This window comes from Atractosteus spatula, chromosome 1, assembly GCF_055471065.1.
Source record: "Atractosteus spatula isolate fAtrSpa1 chromosome 1, fAtrSpa1.hap1, whole genome shotgun sequence".
NCBI lineage: Eukaryota > Metazoa > Chordata > Actinopteri > Semionotiformes > Lepisosteidae > Atractosteus > Atractosteus spatula.
The window spans coordinates 10,050,765-10,070,594 of NC_142706.1; the positions used below are offsets into that span (position 1 = coordinate 10,050,765).

A 19,830-nucleotide genomic window follows, 5' to 3' on the forward strand; every position below is an offset into this window, starting at 1 on the left:
TCTTTTTGATATTGTTGACAGTTCTGCAAAAGAGAAATAGGCAATTTCCTGCATAAATGTTATCTCATTAGAACAAAGTCATTGTGTTTAACCCAGTAAACAGTCAGCTCACCCCAGTGACCACGTGTGTTGCTACACAAGAACATGAAGTACATTTCAGAGTAAATGTCATATTTAATTGCATGTTCCTTTGAGGCAATAAGTACAAAAATCCTACAACACAAGCACCTTGTGTAATCATTTGAGATGTTTTGCTGTAACCACTTTGAGTTCTTGCCTGTTCTGGTGTTGTTCTGACTTCCATTTTTCCTGTAGCGTGTAAAATGCATGCACAGTTTCATTTAAACCCAGAGACTGATTTGATGAATGAGTTTACACTTTTTTTCTCCTGATTTCTTTTTTCCTCGTGGTTGTACTGTATGTGTCCCATGGTTTGGGTCATTTTTATCCTGTCTGTCGAAGTGCTGCCCAATAAGTATGAAAGCATTCACAGTACATGTGCAGACAGTATGTATCTCCAAACAGATTCAGAATTCATTCTGCTGCTGCCATCATTAGTTTTTTTTTCTAATGTGATCAAAAGTATGCATGTAATTACCCAAAAATAATTTGTAAATTGTTGTTGTCATTCATGTTAATCTCATTATCACAAATACCAATTGGTTAACTTACAGTATACAGTATAATATACAGTTAGAAATCCCAAGATTTCTGGAGTGCTATGCTTTTTAAAGCTTTTGTAAATTGTAGGTAGGATTGCTATTAAATTGATGCTTGTTCCTATAGTATATTTTACTTACATGGGACCAGAGGAACTCCTTAGCAGGTGCAGTACAATAGACTTGCGAAAATGAATATGCCAAAGTTTCGTGAGAAACTATGAAAATAAATATATTTTTAAATCTAGTGCACTTTTTTATCTGTTTTGTTATTTCCCCAAACAGGTTGTTGGTGTGGCACAGGCGATAAATAAAAAGTGTGGCAAAAATGGCACTTTTACTGAACAAGATGAAAAGGTAAATTCTATTCTGTATCAGTTTCTCATTATTTTTCATGACTGCTTTTGCTTTTTTCTAGTATTCTTTGGTACTTTATCTACTATCTCGTAGGTTTCCATGTGTGTTTACACTAAAGTCTTATAACGTAAGTTACTGTAGGTCTGCTGTATTGTTTGCATTGTTTGAGTAGCTGTATATTCAAATGCTATGAGGACTTATTGTAAGGGTCATGGTCAGAAAGTGTATATTAAAGTAATAATTAACCTGAATCTATTTATAGGATTTCGCAGCATATTTGGCCTTTTGTGGGATTGTTCTCCACAACGCCCAGCTGTATGAGACTTCAAGGCTTGAAAACCGCCGTAACCAGGTATAATCTCGAGAATTACATATTTCATGATGCAAGTGTTTATTAAGAATACAGAAGCATTTTAATTTGAAATGTGTTTACTGAGAATAAAATAATGGACCAAAGCAATCTACACTGATTTCCACAAAGGCAGATTACAACAAACCTTGAATTTCTCTGCAAAAGGAAAAAAGCACAGCTCGATACACTTGATACAGCCTTAAAAACTGTATTTTACATTTAGTAGGTGTTTTTAGTAAGTTATGATTTAATCCTGATCTGCAGTAAATGAAGTTACCTGTGATTCTACTTTCTTACTGTGTGTAAAATGACTCTTTTACTGCCTGAAATGCAATGTTTAAGAAGAAAACCCGAAACTTTACTCCATACAAGTCATTAATAAGATTAAGGATACACATTCTATGCTATTTTTAGATGAATAAGGAGAAGAGGAAAGTGAACTATTTTATAACACCTTTTAATCAAGGCAGTATAAACATAAAAAGAAATTTAAAAGCACAGGCAAAAAAACACTGTCTTGAAATGTGAGTCACGACACATTTCCGTTGGTGAGAGGAGTTAGTAGCAAGCCATTTCAAGTTATTTCACTCGTCATAATTTTATATACACCAAAATCCTGTTAGAGAGTCCTTTTACTTGCTCCATTTTTAATCCATCACAAGTTATTTTGTTGTGCAGCATCCAAAACTATTGTTAAACCTTAACTTTAAGTAATTTAAATGTTATAGTCTGATATATCGTTATGAAGAATGTGCATGACATATAACTTGCACCCGTCTCTGTCACAAGTTTCATAATTTTGCCAATAGTATGATTCTAATTTATTAGTTCTTTCTGCTACATTAGGTGCTGCTTGATTTAGCCAGCTTGATATTTGAAGAACAACAATCCCTTGAAGTAATTCTGAAGAAGATTGCAGCAACAATATTGTCATTCATGCAAGCGCAGGGCTGCACTGTATTCATAGCAGATGGAGACTCTATGGTGAGTGAAATAACTATACAAAACTGAAAAGGCTTCACATTGTTTCAATTACAATGTGATATTGTAGTAAGTGTATTGTACTACAGGGAGTCACTGTTTCTGCCCTTTATAATTCATTGTGTTGACGTTTATAGTAGGACGTCTGATGACGAATTTTCTAACAAAGAATACTATCATTATAGTACGAGAGGAATGAAGCAGACGATAAGGAAAACTTTTTCAAATCTTTTGAATTACGAATTATGCTTTGTGAAGATGTAAGTGGGCTGACAATATCCATCTTTTCCAAACATGTCTAACACAAATAGAGCAGAACTTGCCAATAGTACAAAAGTCCCAAAAGGAAATTGGTCATTGGGCTGTAATTTCTACAGAATCCAAGATAATAGTTTATCCACTTCAAACAATGAAACCCAGACAATCAGATAAAGAAAAGAAACAGCCCTAAGGCAGTTTACTATATGAATTTGTTCTTCCATAGAGCACACAGTAATTCTCTAGAATTTATTTAATCTAATCTTTATTAGATTTTAATACTTTTTTGATTAATAAAAGCTATTTTGTTTTTATTAATCAAAAATGGTTATTAAACCATGTTTGTTTCATGATATGAATAAATAATAGTAAAATAAACAATATCTTGATGATCCAGTGGTGACAGTTTGTTTTCAAGACTATAAATAACTGAACTGGGAAGAATGTGTGATTTTTTAATCTGATAAAATTGATAGATTGGTGCATTATTAATCTAAGCAGTTTTGTCACATAATAAAAAGTATAACTTACAGTATGTGTAACAGAAAACCGTTCAGTTCTGCCATTGGCATTACTGGACATAAAGGTTTAGTGGATAAAATGCTCCCCCACAGTTGCTATTGATATACATTTTGTTCTAAAAAAAGATAGATTTTCAAAGATTTCAAAGCTTTCTGCGAAACAAGATGCAGGTGAAACACACATGCTTATAATTGAGTGATAATGAAACTCAGCTAAACAGTTTAAATTAAATGAAATTAAAACAGCCAGGAAATGATAAACACACCAATGCCTAATTATGCCATTTCACAGCACAGTGTCCTTTGAACTATAATGTTTTGGTCAAGAAAAAGACTTGAAGAAAGCTATTCAAAAACACCTGTCATCTGTTATGGCCTGGAGAATGAAGATGTCCTCTAACATGTTATTAGTATTCATTTATTTAGCTGAGTCTTTTGTCCCAGCCAGCTTACATTTGTAACCATTTATATAGTATTTTATTGAAGCTGCATAACTGAAGTACCTTGCTAACCAACAGCTACTGTATATCTGCAGCTATATTACCCTGCAACTCACAACTGGTAGCCCATTGAAGCTGAGCAGGTGTGAGTCTGGCCAGTACCTGTGATGGGAGACCTCCTGGGAAAGCTAAGGTTTCTGCTGGAAGAGGAGTTAGTGGACCAGTAGGGGGGTGCTCACCCTGCAGTCTTTTTGGGTCCTAATGCCTCAGTAAAGAAATGGGAACACTATACTGTAAAATAAAAATGTGCCGTCCTTCGGATGAGATATAAAACTCACTCTCTGTGGTCATTAAAAATCTCAGGGCATTTCTCGGGAAGTGTAAGAGTGATACCCCATTGTCCATGCCCATTTTTCCCTCGGCCTTTACCAGTCATGGCCTCCTAATAATCCCCATCTATGCATAGGCTTCATCACTCTGTTGTCCTCCCCACTGAAAAATAATGTGTGGGGAGTGTACTGGTGCACTGTGGCTGCCGTGTCATCATCCAGGTGGGGCTACACACTGGTGGTGGTGGAGGGGAGTTCCTATTGCCTATTTTAATACACTTTGAGTGGAGTATCCAGAAAAGTGCTATATATCTGCTAGGAATTATTATATAAGTGTAAGGACTTATTAACAGCAGTGATTCAACCCTCCTGTGGGGGGTTAAATCGCTCAGCTTCCCAGTTCTGAGGCCAGAGTATAGGTTGACACTATTTTTACATTAAGTATTTTTAAAAACATTTGTAATGTGATGAGTGCGGAAAGAAATAATAAAAATATACAGAATGTGAGAATGTGAGAAAAACAACGATTTGAACTTTCATGTCCAGAAACATTTTTAAACTACTTTTAAAACTATAAAAAATAGAAATAACAATATCTGACTTTTGAGTATTAATGGGTGAACTGGCACAGGGAGCCTACAGTATATTTGTGTGGGGAAATGGGTAAAAAACAAACATGAATTTCAGCTTCTGTGCTGATACTCTTTCTGTGTTTTCTCTGTGAATGTGATTTGGGTTTCCTGACAACAAGTTGATCAGTAAAAAGGCCCAAGTGAAGAAAAAGCCTTAATTTCAATGGTGGTGATAGAAACTGCTGACACAGTGTGATTCATCTCATTGTGTTTAAAAACTAAAAATCTTTCCACTGGATGTTCTCTCTAAACAAGTCCCTATAAGGTGATAAATCTCTCTCATGGAATGCTGAAATGAAATAAAATGTTGGCAGCATTGATGGGTAATATATCAGATATTCATTTCATGGTGAACAGCTGTTAAGAGTTCAAAATGTGTCTCTCTTATTTATTACATGTTCACTCAGGCCAGCGTACCAGTTTTTGCACAGATATCTGATATGCTTAGAAAAACACACTTAAGTATATTATCCCATATGCTCATATTGTGTACATTGTGTGTCACTGGTGACTGATAACAAATTTGTGTACATTAACTTTCTCACTAACTATAACCAGAAGAAAGGTAATCTTTCCATGTTTCATTACAGAACTCGTTTTCTAGTGTGTTTCACATGGAATATGAGGAACTTGGTGAGTCTCCTGAAGTTCCAAAAAGGTAAGTGAATACTGTAAAGCAGTTCTGAAGGCACCCAAGCAAGTTCCAACACAATAAAATACTATAGTAAAGCAATGTGACAGTAAAGGTGTTAAGGAGTATATTAGCACAGAAAGAATGTATAGTACTTACAGTAGTTGTGACTTACAGTAATATGTAAACCATGAAAGTATCAACAGAAGTGCAATATATTGAAGTTAGGCTTCTACAGTATATGTATTGAAAGTGCCAGATGCAATACATAAGCATACAATCACATGGAGTAGTGCTCTGAACCTTGTTTAACTAGGAGCAGTTTGAATGATGGAGCAGGAGGCTGACCAGCTTGGTTTGTACAGTTTTGCCACACTGTAATATTTCATTTTATTGTTACTACATTGATAGCTCCATGGTTCGTTGATCAGTGTGCACTAAGCGGAAGTTTTCACCAGGCAGGTGATGACCTGGAGTGGGCATAAAATATGGCAAGTTGCTATTCAACTGTTGTGAGTTGTGAGAGCAAAATAGACATGGACATCTTGGTACAGTATATGCAGGAAGGACTGTGGATCAGATGTTAGTTGTATGCGGACTACAATGACACCTACCATGTTTGGCGTGAAACATACTGTACTGTACAAGGGTTAGTGTTAACAGCAATGTTTCATACATTCATCGTGTAGGCAGTAGAAATTAGAATTGTATGTGTAAAGGTTGGAGTATATTGGTCTAATATGTTTTAATAGGAATCCACCTGTGGGACGGACAGTGTTTCTCAGTGCATATTGGTGTAAAAATAATTGTAAAACTGTTCAGGATTGGTTGTTTACAAAACCCTAAAAGATTCAGTGCAACTGTTCATTTGAAGAAGATTTTTTAAATATGCAGGTCAATTAACTTGTTTGATTCAGTTTTTCAGATACAGGATAAACACCCTACCTGTCCCATTATGCCTGCCTAATAGTTTGCTCTGGTCAGTTTTCATAGACCAGTTTAATTAATAGAAAACTGTAATTAGTTATGAAGGCTTTTAAGCGAGTCCCTACCCTCTTATTTTAATGCTGTTAAACAACTGAACTTTGAGTACGCTAAGGGGAAAATACATTTTTCTAAAATGTTTGCAGTTTTGCAATTTGCAGGAAAGGCAGTTAACTCTCTTAAAGAAAAAAAAAACATTTTAACATTTAACTCTCCTATTCCAAATATAGCTTACATAATATTCACTATTAATTGACCTACTGTACATTTCATACCATAATAAACTTTCAGAATTAGCTGTAGTAAATGGCAACTTAAAACACTTCTTTGTTAAAACTTCTGAACCCTAAGACCAGATCAGCAGTAATACTCTTTAAAACTGCTATTTTTGAATTTCAACTCCTATAGCAATGTAACAGGTCAACCAGGGATATTTTGAAACAAGTCAGAGAAGAAGTGCTGATCAGGTGAAGGTTTCACATCACTTTAAGTTCAATGTATCACTAAGGAGTGGAATGTGCATCACCCCGCCCAGACTCTACCTACTGTAGATCAGACCGCCCTTTCAAACCGAGCATAAGGACAGGGAGGAAACTGGTTTGGAATACCATTGTGAAGCAAACAGTGACTTGTAACTGTTATGTCTCTTTTTTTACACAACAAAAGCGTCCTAATTATTGTTGATATGCACAAACCTGGCCTATGTGGGTGAATGGCAAGAAAATACCATAACCATTATTGATAACTGTGCAAAAATGGTAGTGACTTAACTAGCTGTAGTTGGTGCCAAAGGTGCTTCTACCCAGTATTGACTCAATGAGCTGAATTATATATGCACATACTGTAGTCTATATAAAAATTGTGGTTTGGTAATCTATTTCTAAAAACCTTTAAAAACTTTGACTTTTTGCATTTGAGAAATTTGCAGTAAATTAAAAGACAGGGTTTTATCTTTCTGTACCTACATTTCGGAAATCGAAAAAATAAATCTAAAGCTATTGGCGATTCAGGATACTTAAAAATAAGATGTTACAAAGCAATGCTATAAGTAGTTGCCATTTTAACATGCTGATGGGGTTCATGTCTACAACCACAGTTACAATTTATCAAGATGCACCATTATTGTATCCAATTTATTCATACCTATTTTCAGGTCAGTACCTTATTGTATCATATTTGAATAGTAGCTACTGTTGTATGAAGAAATGTCACATTTAGATGAGGTTATGAGAGCAATAGGGTGTAGGACTGAACTCCGCATTCTGGAGGTTCCACTAATTTTCACTAGGACTAAGGTCTGGGCATTGTTCTGACAAGAGGAGGTACAGAGCAATAATTACTAACCCACTCGCACTTTGCCAGACAATCTATTAGTTTTTCTGGAGAATCCTTACATTTTGGCCAATGAGTGTTTTTATTGCTCAGGACACCATACTATAGTAAGGTTATCATCATATGTTTTATAAATGTTGGAAAAAACAATCTACTTGCACACTTTTCATGCTTGGATTTCAGACAGAAGATTTAGTCTCTTTACTGTATGTCTGTAAAACTGAGGTACACTCAAAGTGTTTGGCACCTTCAAGTATTCCAGATTCCAGATTTTCCACGGCATTATTTAAATTAAGACAGAGGGAGGAAATACATACATCCACAATATCTCAGAAATGTGATTTCCCTTATTAGAAATTAGTAGGTAACATCAGCACAGATGAAGGCTGCCAATACTTATATACTGTATGTGACTGCATGGCCATGCTCAAAATTAGAGTGTGTTGAGTATCTCTTATACTGTAGCTAGCAATCTTGTAGCCACATTTAGTAAGGGAATTTGTTAATACTATTAAAAGTAACAACAACAACAAATACTAATCCTTACTAGTACTTTTGTTTTTTCTGTTTCTACTACGTCTACACAGTATCTGAAAATGTTTAGCTAATTGTAAATAAAAGTTCAATTCAAATTAAGATTGTTTGGTACCATTTTGGAGGATGATTGTTGTTGGTGAACTTCAAGTAAAATTAGGAATTGGCTTAATTTCATAAAGGAAAGTAAGAAACTTCTTAGTCTCTTCCTTCTGCAAATGTACATGCAGATCCAGGGGGTTACTTAGTGCACCATTATCTTAGAAGGTCCTGCAATTACTCCTTTGGTTCATGTTTATTGTCTGTTTGGTTTAACTGCTGTCGCTCCTACTGTATATCGTGGCATCCACTTGAACAAAGCCTAGTCTTTCCATATCACTTCAATCTTATTATATTATTTTTATATTATAAGTTATAAAAAAAACAAAAAACACAGTATTCACATTGTTCTATTTTCCGTAATCATAAACTCATTACAGTTGATTCCCCTTTCTCTTTTTCTCATCGGAGTAACAAAGCTATTCCACATTTTAGCAGACATTTTCGATGATGGGGGGTGCAAGGAATGCAGTTTCAACTCCTAGAACAAGCGAATTATTCTAGCAGTTGAAATTGCATCCATGCATGAGATCTCTGGCTTCTCTTAAATTTTATACTTGTTTCTTCGTCCTGCGAAGCATACCCATGACATCCCTTGGGGGATTGTTGAGACCTGAGAGTTATTTAAGGCATCAGTACATTATCTATTTGACTTCAGGGACAAAACAAAGGACTTTCTCTTTTTCAAGTTTTTAACACAGACTCAAAGTTTGCAATGAAGTTATTTCTTGGGAGAGTATTTGCGATTACAGTATATAAATTCTACTCCCACAAATCCTAATTCTGTAATGATCCACTTAAATTTTCTCCTCGGAGTACATTTGATCTCTCATAGAGTATATCACAAGAAAGTAGTCCCTAGTTCTTTGTGTAAGTTCTGTCCAGGTAGTGTTGTGCGGCATCTTTTTACTGATGTTATGTGATTGTCTGGAAGTGGTAAATATAGGGAAACAGGTCTCTTTTTCTTTATCCACTGTTCTAAACAGGGATATTCCTTGTTCTCCCTTGGCTCTCTTGCTAGAAAATGACTCTAACATGGTCCGCAGAAACAGATCTACTGTAGTTGACTGGTCTGACCTCAGCTAAAAGGGAAGTGGCACTATGTTCGGAGCCTACATATTCCCTTCCTTGGCAACACTGGATCCTAGCCAATTTTGATATTGTTTATTTGGATGTCTCCAATGCTTGGGTCCATGGTGCCACTGGGGTATGATCCAGGCTTGGAGTCCTGTTGCTTTTTTGATCCTCTGACCGGGGTTCCACCGACTGCAGGAGTGAATCCTTGTGTATGTACCCTTTAATGTTCTGTGTGTGAGCACTTAAAATTAATATTTAAAAAAAACAGTGCGGTCACAACCAAAGAAGGTCCTGCAGATGGAACTGTATACTGTTGGGTCCCTCTGTGACATTTGTGTTACGTCGCTGTTCCTGAAGTACAACATACTGTACCTGTATGTGAGCACGGTGGTTTTCATTTCAGGGAAAGCGGAAATATGCTGATTCACAAAACAAATCAATGTAATTTTCACATGCATGACAACGTCTGCATCTTCCGTACAGAAAGTGTCAGACCAACAGTGTCAGAGCCAGTTTATAGAAGGTAAATGTATTGTAATTGTTTCAATAGATCTTTTTATTAGAAGCCCTGATTCCAAACCTACAACATTTCTTCATTTATTTATTTCTGCCTCAGGGACTGTGATGTTAGTAAAATAAACTACATGTATGCGCAGTATGTGAAGAACACAATGGAGCCCCTGAATATTAGAGACGTCACAAAAGACAAGAGGCTTCCCTGGACAGTGAGTACACACAGCTGTTCTCTTTGGAAATGCTTTGTTATCAGCAATCACACGATTTGTTTTCTGCTGCCACAGAAACTGACCTGTTTTTTATATGTCTTTTATCCCTCTTGTTATTTATTTGATAGAATGAGAACACAGAAAATTCAAGCCATCAAATAAAAAGTTTGCTCTGCACCCCAATTAGAAATGGGAAGAAGGATAAAGTGATAGGTATTTCTACTTTTTTTCATAAACTTTTTTCTCATTAGTTCACATTTTTCTGAATGATACTGGGTATGTGTGGGTTGCTAGTTTTGATTTATTTACTAATTTAACTTTTTGTTGTGGCCTATCCATATCAAAATGGCTGTTATGAATGAACAGATAATAAGCAGTGATTAATTTGGATTTGTATAGTTAGAAATAGGTGTATATTTATAATATAATATTTTAAATACTATTTAAATCTATTAAATATTTGTAGAAGTCTGAAATATTGTGAATGTTAATTCATCTGACGTTTCACCTGTTATACTATTTGTACATTCAGAAATGTCAGTTCCTTCATTTGATTAACTTTAAGGAAAATAAAATATAACTGCCCTATATAACTAGAGGCGGTGACAGAAGGTGACTGTAACATTATCTTTGTGGTTCCTCATACAGATTGTACACAACAGGCTATAATCAATAGAGTACAAAGTCTACAGGAAATCAATCTTTGTTTTTACTCCACATTTTTATGAGTTTATACTCCGAATGAAACAGGAATAAAATTGAATTATGAATAGTTATATCCACAATTATGTATGAATAGATAGGAGATAGGATCTCCTTTTATAAAAAAAACCAATCCTATTTGACATAGAAAATAATATTGAAATGGAAAAACACCATGAATTCTAATAATAAAAGTATATCTTTGAAAGATCAAGGTAAATTGGATTATGTACTGTAGCTGTAGTTGGAAGAGTGATGGTACTATGAATATCAAGTCACTATTTCAGGAAGTATTGCTGGATGACAAAAGTGGATATTACATATAAACTGGAAATTATTTCCTGACAGAAATGTACAGTATATACCCCTCCTTTTCTGGGCTGATGTGATACCTTTCATATGAATGCATTATGCAAATAACAGATCAGAAGATTAATTTATTGACATAGTGAATTGAGTTCAATAATTTCAGCTTTGAGTAATGCAAGTGGGGAAACAGATACCTACCACACTTTAATTCATGGGCGCTTGTAGGCAGGCTGTGCTGTCAGTGAGGCTGTGCCTCTTCTTCAGTTGGTGCTGAAGCTTCAGGACAGGACTGTGTTGCCTGTAACATCAAAAAACGAGTGGCTTGAAGGTGTGCAGGTTGGTGACTACCTGCACTTTCTTACTCTCCTGTGTGTGGTTGCAGGGTTTCTAGCTGCCAGCCTACAAAATCACACAATTGACTATTCCTGATCGGATGGCTATAGCAAAAATGATTATTTGCTTTTGACATTTTGTAAAAATCTACTGAATGATAATGATGAGGACTGCAATTTTAGCTTATACATTTTATAGAACTTAGAGTTTACAGTGTGTTAGAAAAACAGGATCGAATTTTATATTTGTACTTTTATAGAATAACTCGACAAGAGGTGTTTTTTAAGTCTTTATGATCATCGATTTCAGTTCTGAAAGTATGAAATGTGCTTGTTTCATAGGTGTTTGTCAGTTGACGAACAAAATGGATGAAGTCTCCGGGAAAATCAAAGCTTTTAACAGAAACGATGAGCAGTTCCTTGAAGCCTTTGCCATCTTCTGTGGGCTGGGAATCCAGAACACACAGATGTATGAAACAGTGGAGAGAGCCATGGCCAAGCAAGTGGTTACTCTGGAGGTAAGCAGACCAAGTGCCAGATCTAAAAACCTGTAAAACTAAACTAACTGTTGCTCCTATTGATAGTTAAGTAAAAATGAATGAATGAAGCCAAACACCAGAAGTAAAAAGATGGGTATGCTCCTGTGGTGTCTTTTATGTTGCAAAGGTTTCATGGTTTCTGTGTGCAGTATGAATATAAGAGTAAATCTGCTTTTCGGTTCTCCTGCTTCCACTGATTGTTTTAAAGACCGAAAAGCAGTCTTCACCTTCCTGTTCTGGAGCTGTCACAGTCAAGAGTACTGAGTGACGCCAGCACTCCACAGCAGCTGACACACACCAGTGTGTTCTCAAAGGGCCTTGCTCTTTACTGAAAAGATTGAACTTTATAGGAAAGATAGGATTGTAGGCATTGCATATTCTTCATGTACAAAAAACTGGCTTCACAAAGGTCTTGTGAGCTGGTTCTGACAAGATAAATAGTCAGGCTTTGTCTATCGCCTGAGCTGCCAGATGAGTTTCAGGATTGATTTCTCTGTGAAAGTGAAAGAAAAAGCACAGCCAAAAGCTACAACATAGTCAGGGTGATGGAAAATACATATTTTATTTGTTTTTGCTTTCATAAATATGTTAAATCAGATTATGTCTGGAAAAGCCGGGTGACCTGTTTAGTACTTTGGCAGTACTTTATCTAAGAGTGAAATTAATATTAATAATATTTTTTATTTCTTTCACCTCTTGTTTAATAAAAGCACGCTTTGGCAGAAAAATTATTCCAAGAGAAATATTGTCTTCTGAATGTCTGAAACCCTTTGCGATGATGTATTTAATAATGATTTAGAGGGTGTTCAAGAAAGGTAGACCCTCCATTTTGGGCCTGTCCTGTTTTGAAGATCTACAGTTCGAGGTTAGGTCTATATGATTTATCTTTAGGATGCTTCTAAAAGATAAGAAAGCCACAGGGATTCAAGGCTGTAAATTCTGGCAGGCAAGGACAGGTGACCTACAGTAAATGTTGTGTACAGCAATTTGGAATCACTCGATTAACTCTAAGCTGAATTTAAGAAATCTAAGAATTTATTGTTCCGGGGCTACCAGCCACACTTATAAGAAGAGCCCTGTGGATATACATAACAAAATGCCCCCTTCCTTCTTTGAAAACCTTAACTTTTGTGTGGCTTTTCCTCTTTTCAGTCTCACACTCTTTTCTTGGGAAATGTTTGCTTTTCTTTTACAGGTGCTCTCATACCACGCATCCGCAGCTGAGGAGGAAACACAGGAGCTGCAGGTAACAGCGGTAAATTCCATTTTATTCATCCATCTTTTTCATCCTTTTGACAAGCAGGAGTGCTCCTGTTTGCTTATGCTCCGTGTTTACTTACTAACATGCAGTTATCACTATGCTACGGTCAGAAGGTATTAAGGTCTAATGGTCAAAGTTCTGTCTTGCTCTCTGATCATCATTACAAAGGATAAGAGGATTTAGGAATATGTGCACTACGGATTACACTAAAAACAATCTGCACCAGAATTTGTTCTTTTGTCCTCTCATTCCAGAATATATATATGCTATTTTAAACAGCTTCAATCTCTGTGTTCTAGTTACACTGACATCCAAAAGTACTAGAATGGCAAATCTCTTGCAAAACTCTTGAATTGCAGTCAAGCAATTTGTGTTTGTGATCAATTCAAATAATCAATACAATATAATGTACATATGTAAATTCCATGCATACATTTAATCATTTTAGAAAATTATAATTTGTGTTCAACCCAGTGATTTCAAGTGACCATAAGTATTGAGACACATTCACCTGAAGTAAATTGCGGGGTGTGACTGTCTTCCAGTTTCTACATACTGTACCTATACCAGGACCTAAACAAAGGTTTAGATGTATTCTAGCTTCATCAAAAGTTATTCTACTGATTTGGTACAGTAGATATATGATTTTCTTATATATACATTAAAAAGCAAACTTGGGTTTGCTTTTAGAGTTTTGTACTATGCTTCTTTGCAATATAAGTCATGGATTGGTGAATTTAGCCCCTGTATTCTGTTAGAGATCTTTCACTCTGAGTGGGATCATCAGAGATAGAGAGTGGTTATCCTTGTTGAGAACATACAGTAAACCCAATAACTCTCAGCTTTAGTATGAATACTGTATGTTGTGGGTATGCGACACATACTTGAAAAGCTGTAGAGAGTGATTTTGTTATGCCACATTAATCCGTGTGTACGATGATTTTTCGATTGATTTCCCTAGTGTAATGGCGGTATCTGGAAAGTATATTTCAAAACCTGTTGCTTTCAAATTTAAGCACAGGTCACAAAGGTTCAAAAATGTTTTCTGCCAGGATTCTGGTTTTGCCTTGTAATGCTGCTCTTTCACCAAAGGAAATTAGATTAAACTAGGCCAAGGCTGTGGTCCCAGAATAACACATGATATTTATGAGAAAAAATCAAAAAGGCTTACCAACATGCTAACACCTTAACTGCTTAGATAACATTAAAATCTTTTTGAGCTCTTAAGAAATCATCCCATTTTAAAAGGATAGTTTTAAAAATTGCTCTGAGCATAGAGGGCAAGTGAAACTGCTGGGCAAACAAGCCCAGGGAGGAATCTAAATGACTTTAAAATCTATGCCGTGACCTACCATACTTAATAATATGCAAAAAGGAAACAAAACTCCCATTCTAATGTATCCAGCATGATAATAAAATACTTAAACTGCTTTAGCAGGGCTTTTGGAAACAGATATTTATTTCTAATTCAATGCAAGCACTTATGGAGCCATAGTGCTGCACTGCTTGTTTTAAATAACATTTAAAGATTTTAAATAAGGACGTAAACTTATAGACATTCAGTCTGTCACATATTCAAAAATATCCTAATTACTTGATGCATGTACAGTACATAGTATCTAAATGGAGAAAATGCAAAAAAATGGATGGCACAAAATTAAATTAAATTATTAATCATAATTTTGTTTTTACTTCCTAATTTATCTGAGTTGAGTTAAAAGTGTTCCTAGTGATATTAAAGGGAATATTTCTGTCTGTTTCCTATGTATAAGCTGTAGCTGATTTTATACTTTTACAGTCTTTCATGGACTGGAGTCTAAAAAGACCAAAGTTATGTGTAAACAACTGCTTCGCACACAAGAGAGCAGAGATTTAGTGTCTTCATTGAACTCCAAATAAGGATTTGCTCAGCCATCCCAGTTTATTTTAGAATGCACTGGAGTGCAGGCTTTCATCTGTTTTCTGTTATTAGACATGAAACCTTATGCTCCCTAATTTAACAAAAATGTCCACAAAGTGACAGACTCTACAGGATCCCCTGGGTTCCTATAATGTGCCTGTGTGGCAGATGTTAATTCCCATTTTCCTTCCCATCCAAAAAACTATCCTTCTTGGGTTACCATTCCATTTGTTTCTGTACATCTAAGCCATTGTGGATAACATTAGCATACTTCCTCAGAGGAATAATGTCAAATGGCTTAATCTCCCATCGCAAGTTTAGTGGTTGATTTTAAAGCATCTGAGTGATTTAAGTACTTGTGTGGCCTATAAAATTACAGTAGTAATTGGAAATGGAAATGGGAAATTCTCTGAAAGAATGGCAATATGTGTGGGTAAGCAATGCTTAGATTAAAATTTCCTCATCTTGAAAGACCTGTAGGTTTTGGACAAATAGATAAACGAAGAAAGGTACTCACCACTGGACTAGGCTGAAGGGGCTTTATTTCTCTTAAATAATTGACTTTTCACTGGATTATCCCCCTTTTCAGAAAAGAACATTCCAATATAAGAATCACGTATTATTTATAATTTTTGCTGTATAAATAATTCATTTTAAATGGTGGACAGCAGGCCTCAATAGAAAATACTACAGGTTAATGGTTGACAGAAATGACTCTCTACTGCAGTGTAATTGTTCAAAATAATGGGAGAAGTTAAAGCAAGCCTTCAGAGCCCACAGGGAATTTTATTTATTAAAAGCAGTACTTCTTTACGGACAGAAGAGCTTACTATGGTGCATGATTGTTTAGGCAGAGCAGTTTCATGTTGACGATGAGCAGTTTTTTGAGGTTGATGGTTGAAATACAAAGTTGTTTTGAAGATACAGGCTGATCAATATAGTTGCTAAAAAAAGTTAGGCTTTTCCCCCAGTAAAGACCTGAAAACCATGTAAGCAATAACCGGAATGCATATTTCCCTTTAGGATTTTTTAAAGTTAGCACTGTAAATGAACACTATCAATGTCAGAGCAGGTAGAGCAATACTAGAGCAGTACTATGATTCTGTCTATCATAATAAAAATATATGAACACATATATGAATAAATATGAACACATGTCATTATGTATACTTATAAGGTATTGTATTTTGTGCTAATATGAATGGCATTGTAACATTGTTCAATACCTTGTTACTGGACAGTTTAGAAATTCTGATACTCTGAAAGGATACTAAATCTAATAGGCTTCATTCTCAAAAATACAGTAAATTATTATGTAAGCAGCATCCCATTAGACACATGTAATAACCATTATTATATACTGACATCTGTCTAATTCATGCACACCAGTAACATCAGCAAAGCTCATATACACTTTAAGACTTAATAATTACACTGTAATACATAAGGTACACCTGAAGATAATAGGTCTCAAAACTATTGTGCTACACATTAGCACTTTTAGCACATTTAGCATGGGTGAGTTTGTGACTAAATGTGTGAATTTTCACGTCTTCTCAGATTTGAGGGTATACATGTATGTCTAAAGCATACAGATTCTTCTTTTCATTGTTTGCGAATATGGCGTTTCATTGTACAGGTACTTTATTTTTGGCTTACATACTTACAAGTTAATTAGAACCTCTTGTGAATGAGTTCTTATATGCTGTGGTCATGCTTCATGTACAGTGACAGCACTCACGGAGTGAAACCTCCCGTGCATTGCTAGTCCTGCAAACTGCCCAGGCCATCTGTCTCCCTGAGTGGTCTGGTCAGGGACTGGAGGGAGGCCCCTCAAAGCAGAATTGTCTGACATTATCGAGAGTAATATATGGGCCTGCAGTCTGGTGCAAAGTGAGCTTCACTGATCAAAGCTCATTTAACATTTATGTGAGATGCAGGCCCTCTTTGGGGAAAGCTTTCTGCACTCTCCAGGGAGGTACTGTAGGTATGAGGGCAAGAAAATTAAAAGGGATTTCTTTATGTCATGAAAACGTAACCTGCTTCAAAAATATTGATGTCCTTGTAGCGTATTTCCTAACCTCATTCAGACAACTGTGACAATTGTAGAAGTGGCGTTCTTGAATCAGCACACCTGTTTTAAATAAATGGATGTTCTGAATCGAAACTTGGGAGGGATAATGACGACAAGTCAATCTCACACAGCTGTACCTAGTCACCATCATTATAATATTAGCTACATATACTGTACTGACCTCAAATGCCTACCTTTGCATTTGTCTCAAGCATGCCTCCTCCACCTCTCTGAATGGGTTCAAGCCTCCAATACTTAAACTACAGTAATTAAATGCTGACAGATTAAATGTCAGCATTAACCAAAGGTGTGAAGCAAACATATCTCACTAAGTATTGCAAACGTTCAGAAAGCATTCAATTCTAGGATGTTTTTCAGAATTTCAAAAGAAAACTCCACTGGGGCATGTGAACATTCAGTTGTTAGCTAAAACACATTTTACGTCTAAGATATCGTTTATATGCAGTTTATCTATACTGTCTATATTTTATTCAAGCACATAAATGTCAACAGTTGTTTGATTGATAGTTTTAACTTGTACAGGATTGTTCCACATCTATACCAAAATCTATCCAAAACCTTTGTAGTTCATTAAAGAGCACTGTTCTGTCAAGTTCTAGGACAAAACAGTATTGTTTAGAATCACATAAATGTCAGATGTTGAAAGACTCATAGGTCTTTATCAGGTAATTCAGAATTTATGGTGTCTCTAAGTTCTATAAACATTGCATAGTTATTTTTTTTTTTCAGTGATACATTTTCTGAAAAAAAGCAGCATGAATATTTACTTATAATAGCCTGATAATGAATTACAACATTGGTGGCCTGCAGTAGGAAAGAATGCAATTCATTTCACAGTTCATTTGGTGCACTCTGTTGTGAAAGTAATCGGCTGCCTCAGTAAAGATGATTTAGGAACAGAGTTCAATATTTTTGTTTAGAAATAAATGTTACCGTGCCTCAGTGTCTTCAGAACCCTCATCTATTTGTCACATCTATTGGATATTATTGTCTATTATTGGGCATAGCCTATTATTGATATTATTGGATGGAGCAGTGGCACTGTGGCTGAGGATCTGCGCTTGTGACTGGAAGGTTGCTGGTTCAAATCCCGCAGCCGGCAGAGGAATCCTACTCCGTTGGGCCCCTGAGCAAGGCCCTTCACCCCAACTGCTCCAGGGGCGGTGTACAATGGCTGACCCTGTGCTCTGATCCCAAGCTTCTCTCCTTGTCTGTGTGTCTCATGGAGAGCAAGTTGAGGTATGTGAATAGAAGAATTCCTAATGCAAGAAATTGTATAGGGCTAATAAAGTGATGTTGTTGTTGTCTCAATACTGTTTCTCCTGACTGCCTTGATGTGTGGCATTCTTTTCAAGCTTCATGTTTTCTTTTCCAAAGGCTGCCACTGTGCCTTCTGCTCAATCCCTTGGCCTGCTGGACTTCAGTTTCAGTGACTTTGATCTCTCTGACGTGGAAACGACACAGGCTGCAATTCGGATGTTTACAGACCTCAACCTTCTGCAGAATTTCCAGATGAAGTATGAGGTACTGGCAAATCACACATCAAACTGAGAAACACACATTCGTCCAGCCAAAGTAAACCCCTAACAAAGGCGCACAATCAGTCCTTCATTTTCGTGAACTGCATCTCATTAAAAAGCATTGAAAAGGTGGCAAGACTCCTCATTCAGATTGGCTGTCTAGAAGAAATTCCTGCCATAGCAGAAATGAATTTTGGTTTTCGTTGACCTGAAATCAATCACAGTCTTTTTACAGCTTCCCGTTGTTGCCAGTTATTAGAAAAAGAAATCGCTTAAGTTAAACAGCCAGGACCTTTCTTGCTTTTATATTAATGAATAAATTAGTGTTTCCCATTTTCTTTCAATCTAATTAAATCTGCACTGATATTATGTATCTTACTGGTCTCCTACCGTGTATGAACACTTGAACTCTAACAGCCATCTGCTCACAGCATAACTTGTGCATAATTATGAACTACTGTATTCTAACATCTTGGCAACTGCGGAAAAACTGAGGCATAGCCTACTGTACCTTGACATTTGTACCCGTAGATCAAACACATGCAACTGCCCAAATATCCTGCATGAACTGGCTAATTTCGGTAACCCAAGGGTCTTGTGTTCTCTAGTCTTTTGCAGGGATAATGTGTTGACGGCATGTGTTGTCTTTCTCCTGACAGAACCTTTGCCAATGGATTTTAAGTGTGAAAAAGAATTATCGAAAAAATGTAGCTTATCACAATTGGAGACATGCTTTCAATACTGCTCAGTGTATGTTTGCAGTTCTCAAAACTGGTCGTTTTCAGGTAAGCCTTTCTTCAGGTGGCATTTCATTTTTTTCTTGCTTCCAAAGTAGTCAACATAGTGAACCATGTAACGGTTTTTTAGATTTTAAATAATTTATAATTTTTAATAATCAGAGAATGAAATTAACACAATATTCTTGTTTTTCAGAATAAACTGAATGACCTGGAGATTCTGGCACTAATGATTGCAACATTAAGTCATGACCTGGATCACAGAGGTGTAAATAATTCTTACATTCAAAGGTACCATTATTTCTCCTTTGAAAGCGTCTTTTACAAATACAGTTCCTTAGATTCTTGGTTATGTTTGTTCAGAGTCCTTGATCTGAAAAGAACATTAAATTACAGAATTAGCTAAAAGAAATAAATCACAGTAACCATTTAATCTTCCTTTAACCGTTAGCCAAACAAAATCCCTATGAAACCCTTTATTAGTTTTTTGTTCCTACAAATTATTCATAAACTCATGAACAATA

At 36.0% G+C, this 19,830-nt stretch overlaps 1 protein-coding gene across 3 annotated transcripts in view; it reads left to right on the plus strand.

Moving 5' to 3' along the window:
• Nucleotides 1-19,830, plus strand: part of LOC148840578 (cGMP-specific 3',5'-cyclic phosphodiesterase-like) — a 65,144-nt gene that overhangs the window by 34,921 nt on the left and 10,393 nt on the right. For 2 of the 3 annotated variants that reach the window (XM_088919818.1, XM_088919817.1), the window contains exons 4-14: nucleotides 945-1,016; nucleotides 1,279-1,368; nucleotides 2,215-2,352; nucleotides 5,120-5,187; nucleotides 9,803-9,911; nucleotides 10,040-10,124; nucleotides 11,597-11,772; nucleotides 12,989-13,048; nucleotides 18,427-18,573; nucleotides 19,229-19,354; nucleotides 19,503-19,597. In XM_088919818.1, coding sequence (XP_088775944.1) covers nucleotides 945-1,016; nucleotides 1,279-1,368; nucleotides 2,215-2,352; nucleotides 5,120-5,187; nucleotides 9,803-9,911; nucleotides 10,040-10,124; nucleotides 11,597-11,772; nucleotides 12,989-13,048; nucleotides 18,427-18,573; nucleotides 19,229-19,354; nucleotides 19,503-19,597 — 1,166 coding nt within the window. Of the gene's footprint in view, nucleotides 1-944; nucleotides 1,017-1,278; nucleotides 1,369-2,214; nucleotides 2,353-5,119; nucleotides 5,188-9,589; nucleotides 9,710-9,802; nucleotides 9,912-10,039; nucleotides 10,125-11,596; nucleotides 11,773-12,988; nucleotides 13,049-18,426; nucleotides 18,574-19,228; nucleotides 19,355-19,502; nucleotides 19,598-19,830 lie in introns of all 3 variants that reach the window. The other variant, XM_088919816.1, reaches the window with a different exon arrangement.